Source organism: Delphinus delphis, chromosome 11, assembly GCF_949987515.2.
Source record: "Delphinus delphis chromosome 11, mDelDel1.2, whole genome shotgun sequence".
In the NCBI taxonomy this organism is placed as follows: domain Eukaryota; kingdom Metazoa; phylum Chordata; class Mammalia; order Artiodactyla; family Delphinidae; genus Delphinus; species Delphinus delphis.
Genome location: NC_082693.1, coordinates 76,768,015 through 76,794,153, shown reverse-complemented (window position 1 = coordinate 76,794,153; position 26,139 = coordinate 76,768,015). Strand labels below are relative to the sequence as shown.

The window sequence follows — 26,139 nt, the reverse complement described above, 5'->3', positions numbered from 1 at the left end:
TAGCAGGTATCAAACACTTAGAAAGTAGAATGGTGGTTGCTGGGGGTTGGGGGTAGAGGGGAAGGGGAGTACTGTTCTATGGGCACAGAGTTTCAGTTTTGCAAGACGAAAAATAGAGATCTGTTGCACAACAATGTGCACATAGTTAACACTACTGTATTGTATACTTAAAGACAATCAAGGTGGTAAATTTTATGTTCTGTGTTTTTTGCCACACACACACACACCCCTCAAAGATGCTAGGAAACCAAACTGTAATTTTGAAAACTGTTAAATAAGGGAGAGAATCATGCATCTTTCCTGCCTTTCCTGTATGAACTGTATTTCAGGAACCAAACAGTTGAGGGGTTTTCTCTTTATAGATTTGTAGCTAATAAATAAAGAAGGAATGAAATTATTTAGGCAATGCTCAGCAGTGGCTGCTACAATCACAGGAAATGAAACAAGCAGACACCCTGTGTACTCCTTAATAGAAGGATATCATCACCTATGAAAATGTACTTAACAACTAAAAAAAGAACCCAGGGCTTCCCTGGTGGCGCAGTGGTTAAGAATCCACCTGCCAATGCAGGGCACACGGGTTCAAGCCCTGGTCCAGGAAGATCCCACATGCCACGGAGCAACTAAGGCCATGAGCCACAACTACGGAACCTGCGCTCTACAGCCCGCGAACCACAAGTACTGAAGCCCGTGAGCCACAACTACGGAAGCCTGTGAGCCACAACTACTGAAGCCCGTGTGCCTAGAGCCCGTGTTCCGCAACAAGAGAAGCCACTGCAACGAAAAGCCCGTGCAAAGAAGAGTAGCCCCTGCTCGCCGCAACTAGAGAAAGCCCGCACGCAGCAACAAAGACCCAATGCAGCCAAAAAAATAATAATAATGTATATATAAAAAAAAAGAACCCAAATTTTGTCAAGCACCTAGGTTTAATTACTAACATATGGAATACAGGGGATAGAGGAACACAGGGACACAATCAACAAAATCCAGACAGTGGAAACTCTACAGGAGAAATTACCAGTTTCTTTGTCAAATAAATTGGAAAGACAAAAAAAGGGGGTGGACAATAAGGGAATCCCATACATAAAGAGAAATTTAAAAGAAAATCAACATACGGACCTTACTTGGACAAACTAAAAAAATTATGAAACGATTGGGCAAATTTGACCCTCCTCAGAGGATATTTCATATTAAGAAATTATTAACTTTTTGAGGTGAGATAATGGTAATATGGTTATGTTTTTAAAATAGTTCTTAGATATATATTGGAATAATTCAGATAGAGGTTTTTTTAAACAGGAAAACAAGCCACAGTTCAACATAAAATAAATTCCAATGTGACATTGGATTTTGAGCAACTGATAGAATCTAAGAAAAGAAAATTTGATCCTAATATTTGGAGGTTTTTCTTTTGGGGTTGAAGATTTAGTAGCATAAAATTACATCTCTTCTCTGGGTCCAGTCTTATTTCTTGGTCCTCTCAAGAAATAATGTGTTTCAATTTATAAAACTCTTTAGACAATTATGAAAACTTTCAGTTATGGATTAGAATATAAATCTTGACCTTTTTAAAGAAATGATATGGTAGACGAGTCTGGAAGAGCAAAGGATGGGATGAGGTGAAGGAAGTGACCATGTGCTAAGTTTCTCATCTCAAATAGTTGGCAATCAGAGACTTCCAAACTGATGGATCAAGAAATACAGGTTTTAAAGCATATTGAAAGTTGTAAAGTTAGCTGCTAGAAAATTATAAATAATAGCGTTCATTTCATTCCCTTTATTGTTTAAAAAATTTAAATATGCCTTTCAAATACACTTTAAATATCTAAATTTTTAATTTTAAACTTGCAACTAAATCATTAAATACTTGAGAGTAGATATTTAATCTCGTACTTTTCTATTCCTCCTCCTCAGTCGCCTACCACAACGCTGGTGTGGAATGTGCTTACTTCTGAATGTGCAGTATCATTTCGTGCTTAATATTGAATTCCTTAATGGTATCTTGTTTCCAAAGAATCTTGGCTCTAGAAAGCATTTTTGGAATAGTCAGGCAATCACTTTAGATAAGGAAACTGAGGTCCCCAAAGGAGGAACCTTCACCTGGGAAAGCCTAGTTTAGGTGAGCTTTCCACTGCATGTCCTGCCTTCTAAATGCAATCTCTGAAAATTTTGCTTCGGAGGGAAATCAACAAACCGCACCTTTTCTGGAAAGCGGGAAGAGGCCTGACGGGGGAGCTCCAGACCCGCGCGCTCCAGGCCCGCGCATGCGCAAAACCACTTCCGCGTGCTGCGCGTGCGAGGGAACCTTCTGTGGTCGGCTCCCTGCTGCCGAGTGGCCGCTTCCCCCCGGTGGGTTTTCCGCAGCGCGCCAGAGAGGCGGGGCCTGCGGGACGAGATGGAGTTGCTGCAGGTCCTGAAGCGCGGGCTGGAGCAGGTCAGCGGACACGGCGGCCTCCGCGGCTATCTACGGGTTTTCTTTAGGTAAGCGGCCAGAGCCATGCTCTTGGCCTCTGGGGCTGGACTTGCGCTGGCTGGTTTCTTGGAAAGTGGCCTGGGCTTGGGTCACCTTGGAGAATCCGCAGCCCTTCTCAAGGACAGCTTTGCCCGCTTCCCCCGGGCCGAAGTCTCTGTCTAGGGGTCTCCCGGAGACAGGACCAAAGCCGGCTCTAGAGACAGAGCCGTGACGTGGAGGCGAGAGCATATGGGCTGCACCCCTGCTCTGCTTCCTGGAGAGCAGTGAGCATTGCCAAACACTCACTGCGTGACCTTGGGAAAGTTTTTTTTTTCTCCTTCGCTGGCCTTCACTTGCCTTCCATGTACTGTAAGGAGTTGAGCGAGGTGAGCACAGTGAAATACTTGAGCTTCCAGATTTCCTGAAGTTTTTTGCTAACTCCATTGCCTCATGGCCTAGGGATAGTAGATAAAAGTAGTCTTGTAATTTGACGATATTGCATCTATCTATTTAGTGTACTTTAGGCACATCAGTTAGGTCAGTTTCTCTTTTCTTGTGCTGTAATGGTACTAGGACAACAAGAGCAGGGATTCTAGCGCTCTTACCTGAAAGCTGATTCTCTGACAATGAGTGGCCGTGAATGTGGGGATGAACGCTAGAAGTATACAACCAGTGACCATACCCAGCACCTCCTCGTTATTCTAGCTGGCACAGCTGCCTATGTTTGTGAAAGTTGGTATTCTCACTTTATGTGTGTGTTATGAACAGTCTTCCTAAAATGTCTGTTTTCTTTTGGACATTCCCAGGGCAAACGATGTGAGGGTTGGCACATTAGTGGGGGAAGACAAATATGGAAACAAATACTACGAAGACAACAAGCAGTTTTTTGGTGAGTTCAGTATTTTTTGGTATAAATAATGGGAATGAGATTGGGATTTGATTTGACTTTGTTTTCTGTAATGTACAAGGAACTTTTACAAAGTACTTGTAAGAGGATGAAGAACTCGATAGAAAAAAGAAAAAGATAATTCACAGGAAAAGAAAACTAAATGACCAACAAAGGCATGAAAACGTGCTCATCTTCACTTTTTTTTAAAAAGAATACATTATTTAAAAAATTTTTTAATTTTTATTGAAATATAGTTGATTTACAATGTTGTGTTAGTTTCAGGTGTACAGCAAAGTGATTCACTTTTTTAATTCCTTTTTTTAATATTCTCTTCCATTATAGGTTATTACAACATATTGAGTATAGATATCTATGCTATACAGTAGGTCCTTTTTGGTTATCTGTTTTATATATAGTAGTGTGTATATTGTAATTACAGACTCCTGATTTATCCCTCTCATCCTCACTTGTAATTACAGAAATGCAGCTCAAAAAACAGCGTTATCTTTTTTCACCTATCAAATTTTGAAGTATTTGCCAATCTGATAAATTCCAACTGGGGAAATGCCATAAGAATATATGGATTAACATAGTCCTTTTGGAGGACAGTTGGTAAATTTTGTTAAAATTTACATTGCACATATCTTTTGTCCCAACACTTCTAGGAATTCATCTCAAATATTCTTGCAAAACAAAGACACCCATTGCAGCATTGTTTTAGTAGTAAATTCTAAAAGCCACATTAGTTGTGCATCAATTGGATACTGATGAATTGTACATTTTTTAGAATACTTCGTTGTATAGAAATATATCAAAGATATGTGTAACATGAAAAACTCTAGTTGCAGAACAATGTTTGATATCCTCACAGGGAGAAAATATATGCTTTTTTAAAAAAATAAATTTATTTATTTATTTTTGGCTGCTTTGGGTCTTCGTTGCTGCACATGGGCTTTCTCTAGTCGTGGGGAGTGGGGGTTACTCTTCATTGCGGTGCACAGGCTTCTCATTGCGGTGGCTTCTCTTGTGGAGCGTGGACTCTAGGCACGCGGGCTTCAGTAATTGTGGCACGTGGACTCAGTAGTTGTGACTCGTGGGCTCTAGAGTGCAGGCTCAGTAGTTGTGGTGCACAGGCTTAGTGGCTCCGTGGCACGTGGGATCTTCCCGGACCAGGGCTGGAAGCCGTGTCCCCTGCATTGGCAGGTGGATTCTTAACTGCTGTGCCACCAGGGAAGTCCCCCACACCATTCTTTTTAATAGCAACACTCTATTCCACTGTATGGAAGAACCATTATTTTATCAAACAGTTTACTATTGCTAGACATTTACATTGCCTTCAACTTTTTATTATTAGAGACAGTGCTGCAGTGAACTTGCTTGTAACTATGTCTGCATTCAATTGTTTAAATATTCTAAAAATAAATTCCTATAAGTGGTATTGCTGAGTCTGAGTATGCACATTTAAAATTTATATATATATATATAATGAGATTGTTGAAGCCCAGCTCTGTCATTATGGCCTAACTCTATGAAACCTTTCCCAAGGTTTCCTCCATCTGCCTTCATATTCCCCTGCCTCATAAGATTATAGTTTACTTTTAGTTTCTTATTCTCAAGATTGGTTTCTCTCATAAAAGAAACAAATCCTGGCTGAAATCTTTTCAATCTCTTTAATAGATAAGTTCATGTTTAAATAGTATTAGTCGGTATTTTTTGATTATATGTTTACCTAGGAAAACTCTGTAAATGCAGATTACGTTTTGCTTATTGGCTTAAAATTCATTACAGGGATGAATTCTGTATTCCCTCTGTGGGGATGAAGGCAATGAAGAAGAGATGGAAGGAATTAATGTGTATTATGTACTTACGTGCCCAGTACTGAACTAGTTGTGTGTGTGTGATATTTAATTTTCATAGCAACCTTAAGATGTAGGTATAATCATCCACTTTTTTAAAAAAAATTATTTATTTTATTTATTTATTTTTGGCTGCATTGGGTCTTTGTTGCTGTGTACAGGCTTTCTCTAGTTGCGGCGAATGGGGGCTACTCTTCGTTGCGGTGCACAGGCTTCTCATTGTGGTGGCTTCTGTTGCGGAGCACAGGCTCTAGGCGCGTGGGCTTCAGTAGTTGTAGCACGTGGGCTCAGTAGTTGTGGCATGCAGGCTGTAGAGCGCAGGCTCAGTAGTTGTGACGCACGAGCCTCGGTGCTCTGCAACATGTGGGATCTTCCCTGACCGGGGCTTGAACCCATTGTCCCACACATTGGCAGGCAGATTCTCAACCACTGCACCACCAGGGAAGCCCTAATCATACACTTTTAATAGGTAAAGAGACTGAGTCTCATAAAACTTGCCTAATATACACTGATAATAAGTGACAGTCTTGTATAGTGCAGGGAACTCTACTCAGTACTCTGTAATGGCCTATATGGGAAAAGAACCTAAAAAAGAGTGGATATATGTATAAGTGATTCACTTTGTTGTACACCTGAAACTAACACAACATTAAATCAACTACACCACAATAAAAATTAAAAAAAAGAAAAAAATGACAGTCTTCATTAAAATCCAGGTCTTTGCCTAACAGTTTTGTAAATTGTGGTTATGCTCAACTATTTCACAGAAATTTTTTAAAGAATGCAGCATACTGTTTTGATAACATGAGATGTTCTGCTTATCTAACCATCATATATAGTGTTTGCTTATTATGTAATAATCACCCATTTCCGAAAGGATCTCGTGGTTTGTTTAAAAATATTTATATGGAAACATATAATTCAAGTGTGATTGCTGTGAATACATTTCTCCTGCCCCAGTCTTAGGAGGAGCACTTTTTCTCCTGAATACCCAGAACAGCTGGAAACATATTCCCTCCCCTTCCCTCTCTGATACCCCCTTGGAGGGGGAGCTGGGGGAGAAGTGAGGGTTCTCCACCATGAAAGGGCTGAGCCCTACCCACAGAGTGAGTCTCAGTCCCCATGCAGGGATTTTGCTGAGGCGGCCACTAGGTTGTTGATAAAAGCTTGCCATACACTTCCTGGAGTTTCCCTTCAGTAATACACCCAGGGCTCTAGTTGTCTAACATTTCTCTTATGTAAGAGCATATAAAAGTCTTTTCTTAATAAAAAAGGTTGTCTTCTTTGATGTTACGCAATTATAATTTTTTAAAAAGGTTGTTTTTATTTCCTCACATCTCTCTAAACTACATTTTGATCTTTCCATCCAGGCCGTCACCGATGGGTTATATATACTACTGAAATGAATGGCAAAAACACATTTTGGGATGTGGATGGAAGCATGGTGCCCCCTGAATGGTGAGCTATATCAACATTTTATTTTATTTCACTTGGCAATATTTGTTTCATTACACAAATATTTGTTGTATATCTATTATTAAGTTATTCTTAAGTTAATTCTTAAGTTAACTTATTCTTAAGTTAATGTTGTTCTGAAAACATCTGTCCCAATTGCGATGGCTGCATGACTAGTTACCCTAAAACTTAGTACCTTAAAACAACAATAAGTATTTATTTCATAGTTTTTGTGGGTCAGGAATTCAGACAAGCCACATCAGGGATGGCTTATCTCTGCTCCAGGATGTCTGAGGCTTCAAGTGGAAGACTCAAAGGCTGGATAGTAGAATCATCTTGTTACTGAATTATGTCCTGTGGACCCTGATTTAGATGGACACAGCACAAGCTTTACTCAGTGGCCAAAGAATGGAGAAGTGGGAACTATGTTCACAGATCAACTTCTTGCCCAGGTGGCAAGAGGGATTTAATTTTATAGAGTAAAGACAAAGGGAGGAGGAGTGAGGCTAGTGATAGGGAGGCAGATGCATTAGTCTACCGGGAAGGGCAGGGCTCCCCACAACCTCAGGGTGTGGGGTGCCACTCCCTTTTGATCCTTTTTTGGTCTTTAATGTCTGGTCATGGCTGCCAGTAGGTGTGTCATATAATATGCTAATGTAGAAAAAATCAGTGTATAATCAGACTCTGAGTCTGGTGGAGGTCAGATTCATTGGCTGGTGCCATCTGGTTCCATCTGGGTTTTTGTTTGTAGCTTCCTTTCTTATCTCTGGACCCTTTAACTGAAGGATTCATATTCTCTCCTGCTAGAGGCAGGGGTGAGGTGGAGGGGGGTGGCAGGTTTTGATCAAGGACACTCCTGCCAGAGGTGGGAGTTGGAGGGTTTGAGCAAAGACCTGGAGCAGCTCTGGCAACGGTCTGAAGGTGTGTTCACTTGGTGTCTGGCAGTTAGTGCTGGCAGTTTAGCTGGGGGCGTGGCTGGGGTGTTGGATTGGAACACCCTCCGGTAGCCTGAGCCTGCTCAGGCAAATGCTCTGAGACCAGGCAGAAGCCATGTGGCCTTATCTGACTCAGTCTTGGAAATCATCCAGTACTGAGTCCGCATTCCCTTGGTCAAGGCAATTAGAAAACTCTGCCCATGTTCAGCCAGAGAGGTTACAGACTATCTCTTGATGGAGGGGTGTCACCAATCATATTATATGTTGGGATATATAATAGTGTGTCTGTCTTTGAGGGAAAACAGTGTGCTGTAGTATCACCTGGCCATAGTGAAGAGAAAGGCTCAAAGAACTCTGGCTCTGATCTTATTTGGCAGTTTGACTTAAAGCATTCCTTAACCTCTCTGGAGCTTGGATTTCTCATCTGTAAATTGAGAGCCCCCAAATTCCTTAGGTCTGTAAAAACTGTGATTTTTAATATGCCTATTTTGAAATGAAATTTTAAATGCTCTTACTTGAATTACCAAATTTTTAATAAACTATTTCAAAGCAAGTATTTATATCTGTTTCACAGGTTGTTGATTGATACACATTTAAACTCTAGAGAGCCTTTCTAGTTGGTCTAGAAAATCTCACACAAAAAAACTAAAAATAAGTATCAGGTTAGCTGTGATATTTTATTTTAGTTGAACTTGATCATCAGAAATAGTTTTGTGTTCTATTGAGTAGAAACTAGGATAATCTCAGAGTATTCACTTTCATTCTGAAGGCTCAAGTAGAAATCCAGGCATGTAACATAAGTGAGGGAAGTACAGATGTGAGACAGTTGGGGCTATTGGGGACTGTATTGAACTGAAAAGCACATATTCCATCAAAGAGGGCAGCGGCCCTGTTCACTCTCTCTAGTTCCATCAGGTAAGAATTCAGCCAAGGGTTCCTAGATATGATTTTTCAAGAGAAAGTGGAAATCTGTATTTCTTTGTGAGACTTGTTGTTTTTAAATGTTTATTTTAAAGAATTTGTCAGTTTAAATACAGCACTGTCCAATAGCACTTACCGTGATGATGGAAATGTTCTATATCTGTGCTGTCCAATAGGGTAGCCACCAACCCCACGTGGCCCAGAGCACTTTGAAATGTGGGTAATGCAACTAAGGAAGTGAATTTATTTTATTTAAATTGAATAGGCTGGGCTTCCCTGGTGGCGCAGTGGTTAAGAATCCACCTGCCAATGCAGGAGACATGGGTTCAAGCCCTGGTCCAGGCAGATACCACATGCTGCGGAGCAGCTAAGCCCGTGCGCCACAACTACTGAGCCTGCGATCTAGAGCCCCCGAGCCACAACTACTTAGCCTGCGTGCCACAACTACTGAAGCCCGCGTGCCTAGAACCTGTGCTCTGCAGTAAGAGAAGCCACCGCAATGAGAAGCACGCGCACTGCAACAAAGAGTAGCCCCCGCTCACTGCAACTAGAGGAAGACTGCGTGCAGCAACGAAGACCCAGCACAGCCAAAAATAAATAATGATTAATTAATTAAATCTATAAAAAATTAAATTAAAAGGATAAATTGAATAGGCTACTTGATTGGACAGAATAATTTTTTAAAATAGTATGTGAGCTAAGCAAAATATGTTTGTAAGATTTCGCCTACCTCTGGTCCACTACTTGGACTAATTAGAAGCATTTACTCATACTCATGTTGGTGATGTAGTTTTTTTTTTTAAGGGCGTATTTTTTTTTTTTTTAAAGATGTTGGGAGTAGGAGTTGATTAATTAATTTATGTATTTTTGCTGTGTTGCGTCTTCATTTCTGTGCGAGGGCTTTCTCTAGTTGTGGCAAGCAGGGGCCACTCTTCATCGCGGTGCGCAGGCATCTCACTATTGCGGCCTCTCTTGTTGCAGAGCACAGGCTCCAGACGCGCAGGCTCAGTAGTTGTGGCTCACGGGCCTAGTTGCTTCGCGGCATGTAGGATCCTCCCAGACCAGGGCTCGAACCCGTGTCCCCTGCATTAGCAGGCAGATTCTCAACCACTGCGCCACCAGGGAAGCTCGGTGATGTAGTTTGAAGACCACAGTATTGGATTGTGTCTTTAATAAAACTCATTGGCTCTTAACATGAGAAAGCAGCACTGATGTTACATTTGAGGCTGGATTTTTGTGCTCTTTTTAATGGGAAATAATAACCTATGGTCTGTTAAAATCTGAGGAGCTGTGATTTTAGCTTTGGAGCTGTCTGCTTTCTCGAAGGGGCATTCTGTATATACGTTGGCACTGTTTGAGACCAAGATCTCAAAGTGGAGTGTTGGCTTTAGGAGGCGAGGTATCCTGCTAGTTTTCATTTGTTTGGTTGTTTTGGGGGAGGAGTTGGTCCTAAGAGCGTGTGGAAGGCCTGTGGGCTGCCATGTTCAGACTGATGGCCATCTCCTTCAAAGCACCCATCTAGATTGGGGGCTGGGGGAGGGAAAATTATGTGGGCTGAAACACATTTTAAATTATTAAATAGTTAAAAATCTGAAATGATAAAAGTACTATGCAGCCAAGCAAGTCCTTTTATATATAAGATCTGAGATCACATAAAAAAAGAAGCTGAAAGCTGTAGAAGATAACATCACCTGCTGGGGTGATGCCTGAGGGCAGTTGAGGATACAAAGCTGAGTTTCTTTGTGGAGTGGAGCCTCCTAAGGTCTGAGTACCTTTGATGACCCTTGCTTGTAAGGGAAGCTTAAAGGCTTGTGATGAGTCTTTGTAGGGAGAAGTGGTTCAGATAAGCTCAGCTGTTTGTGTTTGCTGAGTGAGTGCAATACATTGTAGAATTCTAACCTTACCTTTGATTTGATCCATGAATACATTTGAAGTTGGGTTGATTTATCTTTTATTAGAGAGCCAGGTATTATCTTACATATAGAGTAATGAATTACAAATACAATTTGTCATCTTTATTCATTTACATAATTATTGTATACCTACCAGGTGCCAAGAACTATTTTGGGCACTGGGGATACAACAGTGAGTAAAACAAAGTCCTTGCTCTCATGAAGGGAAGCAGAAAAACAAATGTGTTATATATTTTAGGCAACAGTAAATGCAAGGAATTCATAAAGGGATAAAGAGCAGTGGCCCTCTCTTGTAGGGGACGTGGCTGTTTTATATAGGCGTTAGGGAAGGTTTCATTGAGGGACTGACATTTGAAGAGGGGAGGAGTCGGGGGTGAGGGATGAAGAGCTCCAGGCAGCAGAAACCACTGGTGCAAAAGTCCTGTGTGTTTGAGATGTATTGCTTGTATTCATAGAACAGCAATATGGCCAGTTTGGCTGGAATGGAATGAGTGAGGGGAAGATGTCAGGAAATAAGGTAGGAGAAATAGCTAGGGCTTTCAATAGCTACATCTACATGTAGATCTTGTAAACCATGGCTAGATCCGTTGGCTTTTTTTCTAAAGTTCTCTGGAAGTCACTGGAAGGTTAGGTAGGATGTGACCTGTTTTACAATTTTTTTTAAATTGGGGAAAATCTCAAACTTTTTGAAAAGTTACAAGTATTTGAATCATTTCAGAGTTGCGAAAATGATGTCATATCATGGCTGAATACTTTAGAGTGTAATTCCTACAGCCAAGGACATTCTTCTACATAACCACAATATAACCATCGAAGTTAGGAAATTAACAGTGATACACCACTGCTGTCTAACCATCAGACCCTCTTCAAGTTTCATCAGTTGTCCCAGCAGTGTCTTTCTAGCAAGGGAATCTGGTCATGCATTTTATGTGGACCTCATTTCTCTCTAGCTTCTTTCACCGTGGTTTGGTTCCTCAGCTTTTCCTTGATTTTTATGATCGTAACACTTTGGAAAATTACAGGCCAGTGGTGTTGTAGAATGTCCCTCGGTATAGATTTGCAGTGTTTCCTCATGACTAGATGGAGGCTACGCATCTTTGGCAGGAATGTCACAGAAGCAGTGTCAGCTTCTTCTTGTTGCATTGTATTAAATGGCATCTAGTTTTGATTTGTCTCATTACTGAAAATTTCTATCACTTGATTAGGGTGTGTGCGCCAGATTTCTCCATTCTAAAGTTACTCATTTTCCCTTTACAGTTAATTGGCATTTTGTGGGGAGATACTTTGAGGTTATGCAACTATCCAGTTACTCGTCAAACTTTATTTATATCAATATGAACTGTCATTTTAATCAATGTGTTGTAATCCATTACTATAATTCGTTATTTTATTGCTCAGATTGAACTCAGTTTGACCAGTGGGAACCCTTTCAGTCTGCATTTGGGGTCCTTTTGAAATATCCCCCTTATTCTTGGAGCACTTTCTTGCTTTCTGACAAAAGGTGTTCCAGGTTCATCTTATATTTTCCCTGCCTCACCCATGAAAACAGCCATTTCTCTGAGGAGCCCTGTGTTTGTTTTATTTTCTTACTTGCTATTTTTCAGTAGAGAATAGTATTTAGAAACTAATATCTGAGTGCAAGGTATGTTCATTGGTGTTGGGGCATCTCAGTGGACAAGCTCAGATGGCTGTAATGATTGTGTGTGTGTGTGTGTGTGTACATTTCTATTTCTATATCTCTCTTTTTCACCTTATATATTGAAAACCATAAGTTGACAGCAATGCCACTGAATCCAGTCCAACACTGCAGGTTATGTTCTAGTTTTCTCCTTTTCTGTATATGTATCTGTTTCTCTTCTATTTAATGGAGTTACTTATTTGATGAATTCCACTGTAGGTAACAAAGTTCCCATTGCTGCCTTCCCACCTCCCCACCACTGACCTCCCTTCTTACCTCACTTTGCCTCCAGCACCCCACATCAGCTTGCCACACCCCTCCCCCCATGTGGCTGCCCTCCTCTCCCCATTCAGGCTCTGTCACCTTACTGGGCTGTTGCCACACACCTCATGGCACCCCCCATGCCAAGCAAAGACAGATGCCTACCTTGATTGGCCCCACCTAATGGCTCTTGGACTCTGATTTAAATGTTTAAAGCATCTCTGTGATTGCTGTGAATAGAGGAAGGGAGCCTTGTGGAAGTAGGCTGATTACTTGGGGAACTATTTATGTAGTTGTCTGGGCCAGCTCCATCCAGAGATGATGGAAGTTGGATAAGGTGTCAGTAATGTAGGTTGTGAGATTTGGAATTGTATCAGTTGTCCACTACTGTGTAATAGATTTTTTAAATTTAGTTTAAAACAATAAACATTATCTCACCATTTCTGTGGGTAAGGAATTTGAGTACAGCTTAGCTGGATGCTTCTGGCTTAGAATCTCACAAGGCTACAAAGAAGATATCATCTGGGGCTGCAGTCATCTCGAGGTTTGAATTTGGAAGGATCCACTGTCAAACTCATTCACATGTCTGCAGACAGACCTCAGGAAACTTGCTTCCGAGAACACTCACGTGGGCCTCTCCACAAGGCCACCTCATGACATGACAGCTGGCTTTCCCAGAGTTACAATCTGAGAGTAAATGACAGAGAGCACCCTGGATGGAAGCCACAGTCTTTTTAAACCTAATCTCAGAAGCGACATCCCACGCTGCTGCTGTATTCTGTTTTTTAGAAATGAGTCAGTAAGTCTAGCCCATACTCGAGAGGGGATTACACAAGGGTGTGAACACCAGGAGGATGTCGTCATTGGAGGCTGTCTTAGAGGCTGCCTACCGCAGAGACATATTTTGAAGTAAGATGGACTCAACAGGATTTGCTGATGGTTTGGATTTTGAGAGAAGAGGGTAACTTCAGTGTTTTTGGCCTGAACTATTTGTGGCACATTTACTGAGAAGAGGAAGAGCAGGCAGGATGGGGGAAGCAGAATGGAAGGGGTAATCAAGAGTTCTCTCCGAGATGCCTGTTAGACAGCCAAGTGAACGTGGTGGGTAGACAGTTGAAAACACTAGTCCAGAGGTCAGAATAGAGGTTGGTGCTAGAGATGGGACTTGAAATGAGATTTCACCTAGTGTAGTGTGCAGTGTTCGTAAATCATCTGTAAAAGGTTTGAGAGAATCTGATCTTCAGTTAAATGTTACCCTGGAAACCAGATGAGATTGTATCAATCATTGCTGGATAAAACTGATTCCTGACTGATAAACTGCATCTAGATTGAGAGGATTTATGAATGCCTGGTGAGTTAGCTATGTTTGGGCTTCCCTGTCTTGCTGCTCTTAGAACTAGCTTGGCCCTTGTGGCAATGGCAATCCTGAAGCCACGCCCATAGAGTTGTTGTTAGTAGAGATGTTAGCTTTTGTGGACATGAAGCTTTTAAGTCAGGGCAGCTCCTGCACCTGCCTGATGTGGCTCTCATCTCCCTTGAGCCTGTGCTCTGTCATCTAGGGAGTCAAAGAAAATAGCTCCTGGATGGCTAGGTGGGCTGTCACCTGCATGAACTACTGCAAAGTCTCCCAGTGAGAGGAACACCTGATGCTTCCCAGCTGGCAAGCTGTGGTTCCTGTCCTCTGTCCTTCTGAGTTTTCTGGTGCCCAGTGTGGCCTATGATGGTCTTTGAGTCTGTTCAGTAGCTACATAGTCTCACCTGGGGAAGGCTCTCTTCAGAGCCATCAGTGTTTTTGGTAGAACAAGGGAATATCTTTAATGAACTTCTGGGGCTCACGTAACGTTCCCTGATCTTGTGGGAACATTAGAAATCTTGTGGGTTTGTCTGTTTTGTCTCAAGGCTTTCATTTTCTTTGAATGTGTCAGCAGTCGGTAAAGCTGTTAGGTCTACCAATAGATAAACAAAAAGTATTCATGGTGGTGCAAATGTCTGGGATGGGCAGGGGAGCTACACAAACCTTGAAAATAAAAAATTAAAAAAAATTATTGCCTAGAACCTAGGACAGCACCCAGCTTACATATAGTTCATTCCATTAAATGAATATTTATTGAGCACCCCACTATGTGTCAGGCATTGATGGGTTTATATATTCATAGTAGTGAACAAAATATATGATCCTCTCTTGGAGTTTATAGTCACTTTAATGAATACTAACTGGTAGACTAATACTATACTATAACTTAGTGTCTGTTATTTTTCTTTGTTATAGTCCCTTCAATTTCTTCATTTATGGGGTCAGCAATGAGATTTTAATTTCTTCTTATTTAACTTGATTGAATAGAATACTCAAAGTATTTCAGTAGATTACAAGTACTATTTTATACCACTTTTTTTTTTTTTTTTTTTTTTTTTTTGCTGTACGCGGGCCTCTCACTGTTGTGGCCTCTCCCGTTGCGGAGCACAGGCTCCGGACGCGCAGGCTCAGTGGCCATGGCCCACGGGCACAGCCGCTCCGCGGCATGCGGGATCCTCCCGGACCGGGGCACAAAGCCGTGTCCCCTGCGTCGGCAGGCGGACTCTCAACCACTGCGCCACCAGGGAAGCCCGAAACAAAGTTTTTTGTGTGTGTGGTTTGGAGTATTGGAACTCTGAAATCCTTTGAACCAAGTTAAAAAAAACCATGGCTCGCCTGGATTTTTCTTTACCGTGTATGTACTTTTTTCCCACTTGGTGGCACCTTCTGTTCATTTTAAGTAATATGTCTTTCCTTCCTCCGTGTAGTGCACTAGTCTCACCTCATATATTAATTTTTCTTATTAAAATTAATGTTTAAATTACTCAAGTAATGCATAAGTACTTTTTTAAAAAAATTACAGCATATGTTAAGAAGTTTTTGCTTTTTTTTTTTACAGAACTTAATTTTGCCCTTGAAGATTTTTCCAGTGCCATGGTGACATTGATATCGGTTTTTCTCTTGTAGGGTTAATTTAGGATACTTAACATCGTTGTGGTCAGCTTTTTTTTAGTTGACAATATGTTCTAGAAGCCTTGTAGAGGAATAAGGTGGCAGATGAGGAGGGTTACTTGGAGGTGACAGAGAAGAATCAAGGATGATTCTTAGATTTGGGGCTTGAGAGGTTGGGTAGATGGTGGTACCATTCATTCAGATGGGAAGACTGGGAGAAGGGTAGGTTGTGAGGGTGGAGGGTAGGAATCAGAAGCTTCTTTTTTGGGTGTACTAAGTTTGAGATACCTGTCGGAAATCCAAATGAATGGTTGTGTTAAGTAAACAGCAGGATAGATAAATCTGGAGCTTAGGACAGGTCAAGCCAGCAAAGAAGAATAGTAGCTACTAGCAAAGTAAGAAGGAAGGCAAGAGAGGTTAGCATTTCAACAAACATGGGAAGTCTAACTATTGATGTTTGCTGAGAGGTTAAGTAAGATAAGGACAGAGAAGTGTCCACATGGATTTGGCAATATGAACTTCATCGAATCTAAATGGAATCTGTTCTTGAAAAAAATGTGGAGAGATCAGAAAAGTTTCAAAGAATCTGTCAGGGGGCAGGGATAATCCATATACACCCCTAAGAGGCAACCACTGTCAACATTCGGCATATTTCCTTTAGTCCTTTTAAATAAATTTTTGTGTAGTTGTTGTGTTCATAATCAGTCAGTTTTATTTTCTGCTTTTTCTGTAGATAATGTAAGCGATCTTCCGTGCTATTAAAACAGTCCTTATAACCATCATTAAAATATGTTTTCTGATTATAAAAATGTACAGTTGTTATAGAAAACTTGGAAAATCCAGAGAAATACAAGGTACAAACAAAAATAAACTCTAATTCCTTGGCCAAGAAATAAGCACTGTTAACATTTGTTCACTGATTCAACAAATACCTGAGTGTCTGCTTTTGAGTAGAGAAGGAATGTTTTTAAAGGTTCACAGTGTAGAGAACAGGTTATAGTTTATTGGTCACACCTTCTTTAGAAGAAGGTTTGTGATTAGAAATAACTATATATAGATATATGTGTGTATACATATGTATTTCTTTATTATACACAATATTTTGTTTCTCTTCCCCTTCCCCTCACTTAATATATCACAGATGTTTTCCCCATTTCACTTCATATTCTACTTGTCAGTTTGAGTGTTTTAGTATCTTAGGGGCTTTGTATATAGACAGGATTAATGGCAGTTTGGGTTTAAAATGAATATTCTATTTACTATAGCTGCAAATTTTAAAACACAGTTGTTCTTAAGCTTTGAGATTCTGTTTATAAATAGGATAACAAGATTAGTAAATTGAGTATTTTTGCAGAAAGATAAAGAGCAATCATAGTCTCTTGTTCTTTGGTGAATGTTTGATAAACTTTAATGGAAAGGATTAAATTCTCCTAAAGAGTTATCTCCATTTGCAAGTTTAGTTAATTACATCCCTTTAAGCATTTTAGGGCACATTTATAAATGTAATATATTTGATTTTTTAAATATCTTCAAATGCCCAGTGTAGGTAGATTAATGAACCTATCAAGCAAAATGTCCCTAAGCCCTTAAATGACTCTTGTTTATGCAAGCCAAAAATTTAAGGGTCCTCCTCAACTCTTTCTCTAATAACCAGCCTATCAGCATGTTCTTTCTGCTTTACTTTCTGAATATATCCCATGCCTGATATACCTGTGGCTGTTACCCTAGTCCAAACCACAGTAATCTCTTGCCTGGACTTCTACAACTGCCCAACTGGTTTGCTTACATTCTTACAATACACCAGTATTCCCAACATACTAAGTGATTAGGGTGATTATTTTAAAATGTAACTCGCATCACATCAAACCTCTGCTCAGAACTCTCCACTGGCTTTCCATCATGGTGAGAGTTAAAATTCCGACTCCTTACATGGTCTGCAAGGAGTTGGAATGTGATCCTGGCCCTTCCAGGTCTGCGTACACTGCCCTGTTCACTGCCCTGCTAACTTTTTTTTTTTTTTTTTTTTTTTTTTTGCCCTGCTAACTTTTGACTTATTAGCCACATCGGTCTGCTGGCTTTTCCTCGAGCGGTGAGCACACTCCCACCTCAGTCACTTTGCACTAGCTATTTCCCCAGGTGTGGCATGGCTCATGCTCAGACTGCCTGGCTAAAAGAGCCCTGTCCTTCTCTCACACTGTGTCCCCTTCCCCTGCTCTCGTTTTTTCCTTGGTAGCACTTATCTCTGCCTGGCATTTTATTGCGTAGTATTTAATTTATTGTTTCTCCAACTACCATACTTCTTGATGGTAAGAACTTTGTTCACTGTTGTGTTGCTAACGCCTAAACCAGTGTCTAGCACATGGTAGTTGCTCAGTAAATATTTGTTGAATAAAAGGGGACATACTGTTTTACTTGAAACAACTGTTATTTTGCTTTTGGGATACAGTAATTTTATTTGCTTCTGGTAGCTGATCCAAAAATGGTATGTCTTGTCACTTCTTTTATAGCTTTTGTATGAATTTGAAGCTCATATTTACCTTTAAATTCCACTCGAACTTCAACCCGGCCTTTTTAATACCTTGTCCCACTGAATTGTATCTTATAGTCTTTTAAAATATTATTTTCCTAAATAAATGGCCATCTCTCAATGCCAGAGAATATTGTCTTCTTCCCCTTGATGTATCTGCTTAATCTATCCTTTTTCAGGTAGTAGGTGTTGTGTAAAATACTCTGATTTGAATTAAAATGAGTGTTATTCAGTACAATGTGTTGCAAGCTTCTTTTCAAAATAGATCCTTCCTAATATTTATTTTCTGCTCTGGAAAATCAGAATATAAGAGGCTATGTTCTAAGAAACTATAAACTGCATGTTTAAGTAGATATTCCTGTGTTACAGAATGTTACTTTATAACCTTTCTCTTTTAAAATGTGCTAATTATAAGCAGAAGACAAGATTGTTTTGATTTTTAAAATTCAGCTTTTGTTTAACACATTGCACTCACTATTCAGTGCTTCTGATTCTAACATTTTACAAAGATGAGTTGTTGGAAAATTTTATACCTGGAGTGTGGAAATAAACTATGTATTACTTTTGGTGAACAAGGAACTACTCTTGATTCCAATTTCCAGAATAAATCTGTATTGTGTTCACAGGTTAGCAATTTATTTTTGGCCATCCAGTGGGTTGGCCAAAAAGTTTGTTTGGGTTTTTCCATAAGATGTTATATATGTAATATATGCTAGAGATAGTCATATAGAAAAATTTGAGGTTTCTAGATTTAAAAAAAACAGTTTGAACCTTTTCTATGTAACTGTAGTGAATGACGTTTGTGCGGTGGAATTGACGTAGGAAAAATTTCCATTAAGGTAGACTGAGAGAAACAGTCTACCTGCTACTAAAACATTTAGTACTTTAAAGAGAGTGATTTTTTTTTTTTAAGTGATGGCTTAAAGTGGGATGAAATGAGGTTAGAAGTAGAAGAACCTACTTAGAGTCTCAAATAAATGACAGATGAATTGAGCAGGATTTTAAAACCATCTCTAGTTGTTTTGAATTAGAAGGACTTTTCTTTCTAATAGCTTTGTTTTATCTTACAAAGTAGTACATATTTATTACAGAAAATTCAGAAAATAACAAAGCAAATAAAAGTAACCTATTATCCTACCACACGAAGATAAACTACTGTTAATATTTTGATACATATTCTTTCCATCTCCTCTTTTCCTATGCATATGTATCCCTTGTTTTTGTTTTTCATGTAAGTGGGTTACTTTTTGAAGAAGTAGCCCAGTTTTGAATCCTAGCATCACTATCATGGGCAAGTTATTTAGACTCTCGGTGCTCTAGTTTCCTCATTTATTAAATTGGGATAATAACATCTGTCTCATAGAGTTAAGAATTAAATGAGTTAGTATTTGTAAAGTGTTTAGAACAGTGCCCATGACTTATAAATGCTATTTAGTATCATTAAGTAAATTAACTAAATAACCTGCTTTTTAAGCTTAACATATGGTGAGCATTTTCTCAAGTCATAAAATATTCTCTGTAACATAATATTTAATGAGGCTTTAATATTCTGTCATGTGGATGTGCCCTGAGTTATTTAAGTATTCCCTATATTATTCTTGGTTTTGTTCTTTCCATGTTTTCTCTGTTATATATAAAGCTTTGGTCAGCATCCTTGTATGTAAGCCTGTTCCCACACATCCTTATTTCCTTATGGCAGATTCCTACAAGTAAAATTGCTGCATCCAGAAGTGTACGTGTTGTATAAGTGTTTGGTACCTACTGCCAAATTACCTTCAATTTACATTCTCAGGGTAAATACATTCAGCTGTATATGAGTTGGATTTCTCTGTAACTTCACAAATACTGGGTATTATTATTATTTGTTAAAATCTTTGCCAGTTTAGCAAGTAAAAAGTTATATCTTGTTTTCATTTGTATTTCCTTGATTAAACTTCCTTTTTGTTGTTTGCCATTTTTACTTTTTCTTTTTATGACTTATCTTTTAACACCTTTTATCTATTTTTCTATTGGATGTTTGACTTTTTCTTTCTGATTTGTAATGATAGATGAACTACTTTTCTGTATGTTACAAATATTTCCCTGTTTCTTTTATTTTTTAATCTTGTTTTCAGAGTTTTAGTACATAAACACTTCAATTTTTATGTAGTAAAATTACCATTTTTTTCTTTATGGCTTTGGCCTTTGATATTAAGCTTAGAAAATGGTCCTTCATATTCTATAAATATCAATATATCTTATGAATATAAATATTCACACATTTGTATCAGTGCACTATTAATCTGTCTGCAATCTATCCTGATATATGGCTGGGGAAACCTAATAATTTTTTTCAACAAAATTAATTATCCTAGCATAATTTGTTGAGAAATGTTTACTTTCCCCAATGATTTGAAATGCCAAACTTACCTTATATATCCTTTAGTCTGGGGGATTTTTTTCTGTTTTATTATTGTACTTTTGTACCAAAATCTTGGTACAAAATTTTTGTGCCAATTTTTATACCATTCTAATGTTTGTGACTTTAATGTCTGGTAATACTGGCCTTCCTGATTGTTGTGAGTTTTCAGAATGTTCTTAAGATAGACGTGCAGCTGATCCTTAGAATTATAATTGTCAAACCCTATTGAGATTTTGATTCAGATTGCATTTAATTAAAAAGAATAATTACTGAGCTAACAAAGTTTGAGTTGGCTATCTTGTAATGAACTGTCTTTGGTTTTTATTGCATTAAGTGTATCAGTCTTATCCTGTGGTTAGATGGATCTCAGGATTTTGACAGATATTTAAGTGCTATCATAATCCCAACCAGTTTTCATCTATTAATTGTAATTAAGGTCCTGATCAAAATATTCTCTTCAGCCATTGGGAAACTGTGTTCTAGCCTCAGTGTGTAACATACATGCTGTGGGACCTTGGGAAAGTCATTTCAATTCTGTTTCCACAATTTTAAAATATGAAATACTTAGTATTAAATAAGTGACTGAGTGATATGCATGAGAATGTTTCGTAAACTAAAGTGGGATGGAGTAATAATAGTTTTAGTATAATGAATATTTTTACATCAAAAAACAATCTGGAGCGGGTTTTTTTTTTTAGTCTATTACATTTTTTGAAAAATTGAAAAATCTTTAGTATTTCTTGGCTCAGTAATGTTAAGTGAAACCATCTGAAACATGAACATAGGAGCCAGCCTTGATTCCCAAAATTAATAATGTATACTATCCAAGGAAAAAATTCAAAACTGCCTATATTTTTGTTGTTGTTGGTTGTTATTTGTTAATATTTTATTTCTGGAAATTTTCTGAAAGGGAAAATTAAACTTTTATCTTTGTTATTAATATCCATCTTAAAGACTGTTTTCATTTGCAGTGATTTTTTATTTTTTATTCTTAAAATTTTATTTATTTATTTTTGGCTGTGTTAGGTCTTTGTTGCTGCGCGCAGGCTTCCTCTAGTTGTGGTGAGTGGGGGGCTACTCTTCATCATAGTGTGTGAGCTTCTCATCGTCGTGGCTTCTCTTGTTGCAGAGCATGGGCTCTAGGTGCGTGGACTTCAGTAGTTGTGGCACGCAGGCTCAGTAGTTGTGGCTCGTGGGCTCTAGAGCGCAGCCTCAGTAGTTGTGGCGTATGGGCTTAGTTGCTCCACGGCATGTGGGATCTTCCTGGACCAGGGATCCAACCCATGTCCCCTGCATTGGCAGGCGGATTCTTAACCACTGCACCACCAGGGAAGTCCCTACAGTGATTTTTTTAAAATATATTTTATATAGTATATATTTTTATTTCTTAAATTTCCTATTAGGCTGTTTAATTCTTTCTTCACAAATAAATCGCTCCATTTTGTACTTTGAATGGCTAACAACCTCAAACTTAAGTGAAGTAGTATATTTTCAAAGAAGGGGAAAGTATTCTTTTCCTCTTCCTTTCCACAGTTTTTCCTCGTATATAACTGAGAATTAGATCAGCCACTTATGGGATTTATTTCCATTCGAGTTGTGTTGTAATTGTGATTTAATATTTTTGTTATTAAAGATATTTTGAGGGCTTCCCTGGTGGCGCAGTGGTTGAGAATCTGCCTGCTGATGCAGGGGACACGGGTTGGAGCCCTGGTCTGGGAGGATCCCACATGCCATGGAGCAACTAGGCCTGTGAGCCACAATTACTGAGCCTGCGCGTCTGGAGCTTGTGCTCTGCAACAAGAGAGGCCTCTACAGCGAGAGGCCCGCGCACCGCAATGAAGAGTGGCCCCCGCTTGCCACAACTAGAGAAAGCCCTCGCACAGAAACGAAGACCCAACACAGCAAAAATAAATAAATTAATTAATAAACTCCTACCCCCAACATCTTCTTTAAAAAAAAAATTCAAGCCTTCTCTCTTAAAAAAAAAAAAGATATTATTTTGAGGACTTCCCTGGTGGTGCAGTGGTTAAGAATCCGCCTGCCAATGCAAGAGACATGGGTTGGATCCCTGGTCCAGGAAGATCCCACATGCCGTGGAGCAACTAAGCCCATACGCCACAACTACTGAGGCTGCGCTCTAGAGCCCACGAGCCACAACTACTGAGCCTGCGTGCCACAACTACTGAAGCCCATGTGCCTAGAGCCTGTGCTCCTCAACAAGAGAAGCCACTGCAATGAGAAGCCCTCATACTGCAACAAATACCCAACACAGCCAAAAATAAATAAACTAATTTAAAAAAAAAAGATTTTGACACACTTGAATGTATTTGAGTACTGAGTTTTTTCCAAAGTGTAATCTATTTTCATTATATTTATCTCTTTAGTATTTATAACTTTTTGCCTTTCCGCCAGTCTCCTTATTTGTAGTCACGCTGACTTTATCAAGTTTAAGTAATTTTATATTTTGTCCTGTAAGATAATAACAGTGATATAAAATTGAAGTGGGTCTGATGCCAGCTCAACACAGTTTTCTAGACAATACTCTTAGTCCATTAGCATCTTTAATTAATTGGAAGGAAAATGACCCAGATGAAAACCTGTTTTACAAAAACTCTGGTGTGGAAATCTAAAAGGTATTATTTCTTTAGGCTTTATTTAATAATATAACAGAAGGGTTATATTAGCCTAGCATACTATAAACATTTTCTTATTTTATAGTTTCTTATTCTAACATAATGAGAATAAATTGCTGTTTAGTCATTCCCTAACTCTGGCCAGTAGCCTTACTGGATGAATATTTTCAGATTTTATGTGTTGGTGGTAAAAAATTTCTTTTAGTTTTCTTTCTTTCTTTCTTTCTTTCTTTCTTTTTTTCTTTCTTTCTTTCTTTTCTTTCTTTCTTTCTTGCCATGCCATGCAGCTTGCAGGATCTTAGTTCCCCAACCAGGTATTGAACCAGGCAATGAAAGCACTGAGTCCTAACCACTGGACCACCAGAGAATTTCCCCTCTTTTAGTTTCCTTGAATGTTTTCTATTTCTCCATGAGCTCTCAGTTAAGTAACTAAATAGGCTTATGAAAGCTTTGGACTGTGGTTCCTTAAATATTTTAACTTTCAGGAATCTCGATGGCAATTATTTGAATACAAATCTTCTTTAGTTACTTAAGCTGACTCAAATGGCAAAAGTTAAATATTTCTTCTATGCCTGAACTTACACAAAGCCCCTTGATAAATAAGAGCCTTGGTTTTGACAGCTAATCCCGCCTTCGAGTAGCTCGTGGAGCCTGTCTCGCCACCACTGCCTCGCTAGGTTTCAGAGCTCATGTTAGTAGTTGTTTATTGGTCCAGGTTACTTTTCACTAATCCAGTTTCCTTTGGAGGATGTAAGAGAGAAACCAGCCCAGTGTGTACAGACTTCTTCATTCTTTATTGTGTTAGCTGATCATGATATAATTATCTTTAGACACAAATATAACAACAGTAATAATGTTTTATCTCTACTCTCATAGGTCTTAGCCAATTACCTAGCTATATCTATCAATTACTGTTAGCAAATATTCTTTTTTTTTTTTGCAGTACGCGGGCTTCTCACTGTTGTGGCCTCTCCCGCTGCGGAGCACAGGCTCCGGACGTGCAGGCTCAGCGGCCATGGCTCATGGGCCCAGCCTCTCCGCGGCATGTGGGATCCTCCCGGACCGGGGCACAAACCCATGTGCCCTGCATTGGCAGGTGGACTCTCAACCACTATGCCACCAGGGAAGCCCTGTTAGCAAATATTCTTAAACTTACATAGTATCATAAATTTTTCTCATTAGCTTTAGTCTTAGTTATTTTACTGAAACTTGCCCCTTCCTCTGTAGCTGGGCAATCCTCCACCCCCCCTTTTTTTTTTCTTGGAACTGCAATTCTGTGCCTGTCACCTCATTCCCTTTTCCCATAGGGTCATCTTTGTCTTGTGAGCTCTGAGTCTTGTTATGAATTCTCTCTCCCCTTCCTTTCCCTTATAAATTCAGCTTGGCTTTCTGCTCAGTTCTACTCTTTGTCCCTTGGACTTTGATTCTTTCTTTTCTCTGTTATTAGAGAGACAGTTCTCTATACTCCAAGGAAACGCCTTGCTTTCTTCTTTAGGCCAGATTTCTGGCACCTCCAAGCAAACATCTTTTGACAAACACTTGAAGCTGAAACACTCATGAACTTTGGGCTGTGATTTAATAATTTTATTATAACAAACTGTATGTCCTCCAGTGTTCGGACTTAAGCTTGGATTTAAGATGCATGCAGAGACCCTCTTCTTCAGCAGGAGCCTCATAGGTTTCAAACTAGAGCTTCATGAACCAGAGCATCCTGAAACTCCGGAATCAGCCTCTAGCATCTAACAGTAATACTGTACGTCATCAGTTCTAAAATACATTTGTTTTTATTGTTTTTGTTTTTGTTTTTTGCTGTACGTGGGCCTCTCACTGTTGTGGCCTCTCCCGTTGCGGAGCACAGGCTCTGGACATGCAGGCTCAGCGGCCATGGCTCACAGGCCCAGCCGCTCCGCGGCATGTGGGATCTTCCCAGATCGGGGCATGAACCCGCGTCCCCTGCATCGGCAGGTGGACTCTCAACCACTGCGCCACCAGGGAAGACCTAAAATACATTTTTATGCGTAAAATTAGGATACATGTTATAATCAATAGTGTCATAGTTTAGTTAGCAGGATTTTTTCTTTCTTAGAGATACATAAAATAATGGTGTATCTTAAAATGGATGGTGTCCTAGATTTGATGAAATACAATAATTATAACAGCAATAGCTAACATTTGTTGAGTACCTACTATGCACAAGAATTTTTCTAGGTGCTTTATGTGTATTGTCTCATTTAATCCTTACACCATTCTTAGTAAGAATGTTCAGATGAAAAAACCCAGGCGTAGAAAAGTTCAGCTAGTTAGTGATGGAGCTGAGATTTGAGCTCAAGCAACACAGTAGCTCGAGAACTGCTCTCTTAACCCTCCTCCCACTACACTATGCTGCCTGTTCATAATTGTCTTTTTTTCCCTCTTTAAGGCATCGTTGGCTTCACTCTATGACTGATGATCCTCCAACAACAAAACCACCTACTGCTCGTAAATTCATCTGGACAAACCATAAATTCAACGTGAGTGGCACTCCACAACAATACGTACCTTATTCCACCACTAGAAAGAAGATTCAGGAGTGGGTCCCACCTTCAACACCTTACAAGTAAAGACAAGGAAAAACAATTTACATGTAAAATATGGGGCTTTTCCTGTAATTGTACTTCTGCTGCTTGCTGTTAACTTGATTAAAGTTATTTGATTAAGCAATGTCTGTTGTGCTTTTTTGCCCTTAACTTTGTCATTTGTCAACTGCAAAATAGAAGCTCACAAACGTGGGAAATTGAAGTAGACTTCTGTTGGGGCGGCTACGTCATTTACATTTCCCTCTTGCCTGCGTGGTTGCGTCTGTGCTTCAGCCCTGCTGTGCTGCCACAGCTGATTGATAGGGGAAGACCTAACGCTGAGCTGAGCCAAACAGATTTTCCCGTGGGAATTTGAAACTTGAGAGACAGAGGGGCTGAGACATCAGAGTTGGATGACTTTTATGGTAGCATCGCAAGGAGAAGTTTATCAGAGGTGTCCCATTTCCTGAGTTTTGGTTCTTTCATAGTTTATTTGCATCTGTGAACTATCCCAGGATCCATCTATTCTAATATATTTTTATTTCTTTAAGCTAAGTAAGATCACTGACTTTTTTTTTTTTGCTTGCAAACAAAAGAGCTTTAACTAATGTCCAGATTGGTTCCAAAGAATGGGTTGTAAGCAAAAGACCTTCAGGGAAATAAGGAATCTTTGAACTGGTTACGTTGGGTAGGATGAA

At 39.4% G+C, this 26,139-nt stretch overlaps 1 protein-coding gene across 2 annotated transcripts; it reads left to right on the top strand.

The window, feature by feature from the left end:
* Positions 1 to 2,271: 2,271 nt before the first annotated feature.
* NDUFA12 (NADH:ubiquinone oxidoreductase subunit A12) lies at positions 2,272 to 25,580 on the top strand. Of its 2 annotated transcripts, XM_060025385.1 has the most exons (6): positions 2,272 to 2,481; positions 3,259 to 3,341; positions 6,568 to 6,655; positions 23,830 to 23,982; positions 24,551 to 24,639; positions 25,306 to 25,432. In XM_060025385.1, exons 1-5 carry the CDS (start codon positions 2,396 to 2,398, stop codon positions 24,627 to 24,629), a joined length of 489 nt encoding a protein of 162 aa, XP_059881368.1. In that variant the 5' UTR covers positions 2,272 to 2,395; the 3' UTR covers positions 24,630 to 24,639; positions 25,306 to 25,432. The 2 variants fall into 2 exon arrangements, with proteins under 2 accessions (XP_059881368.1, XP_059881369.1); XM_060025386.1 differs by lacking the exons at positions 23,830 to 23,982; positions 24,551 to 24,639 and having other exon boundaries at positions 2,279 to 2,481; positions 25,306 to 25,580.
* The last annotated feature ends 559 nt before the right edge of the window (positions 25,581 to 26,139 follow it).

Excerpts from the sequence above, each read along its gene's own strand:
- NDUFA12 (XM_060025385.1), top strand. The coding sequence starts at position 2,396 with ATGGAGTTGCTGCAGGTCCTGAAGCGCGGGCTGGAGCAGGTCAGCGGA. Across the intron at positions 6,656-23,829 it reads AGCATGGTGCCCCCTGAATG|TACGCGGGCTTCTCACTGTT; the intron begins GTGAGCTATATC and ends TTTTTTTTGCAG. Across the intron at positions 23,983-24,550 it reads CATGTGCCCTGCATTGGCAG|CAGGAGCCTCATAGGTTTCA; the intron begins GTGGACTCTCAA and ends CCTCTTCTTCAG.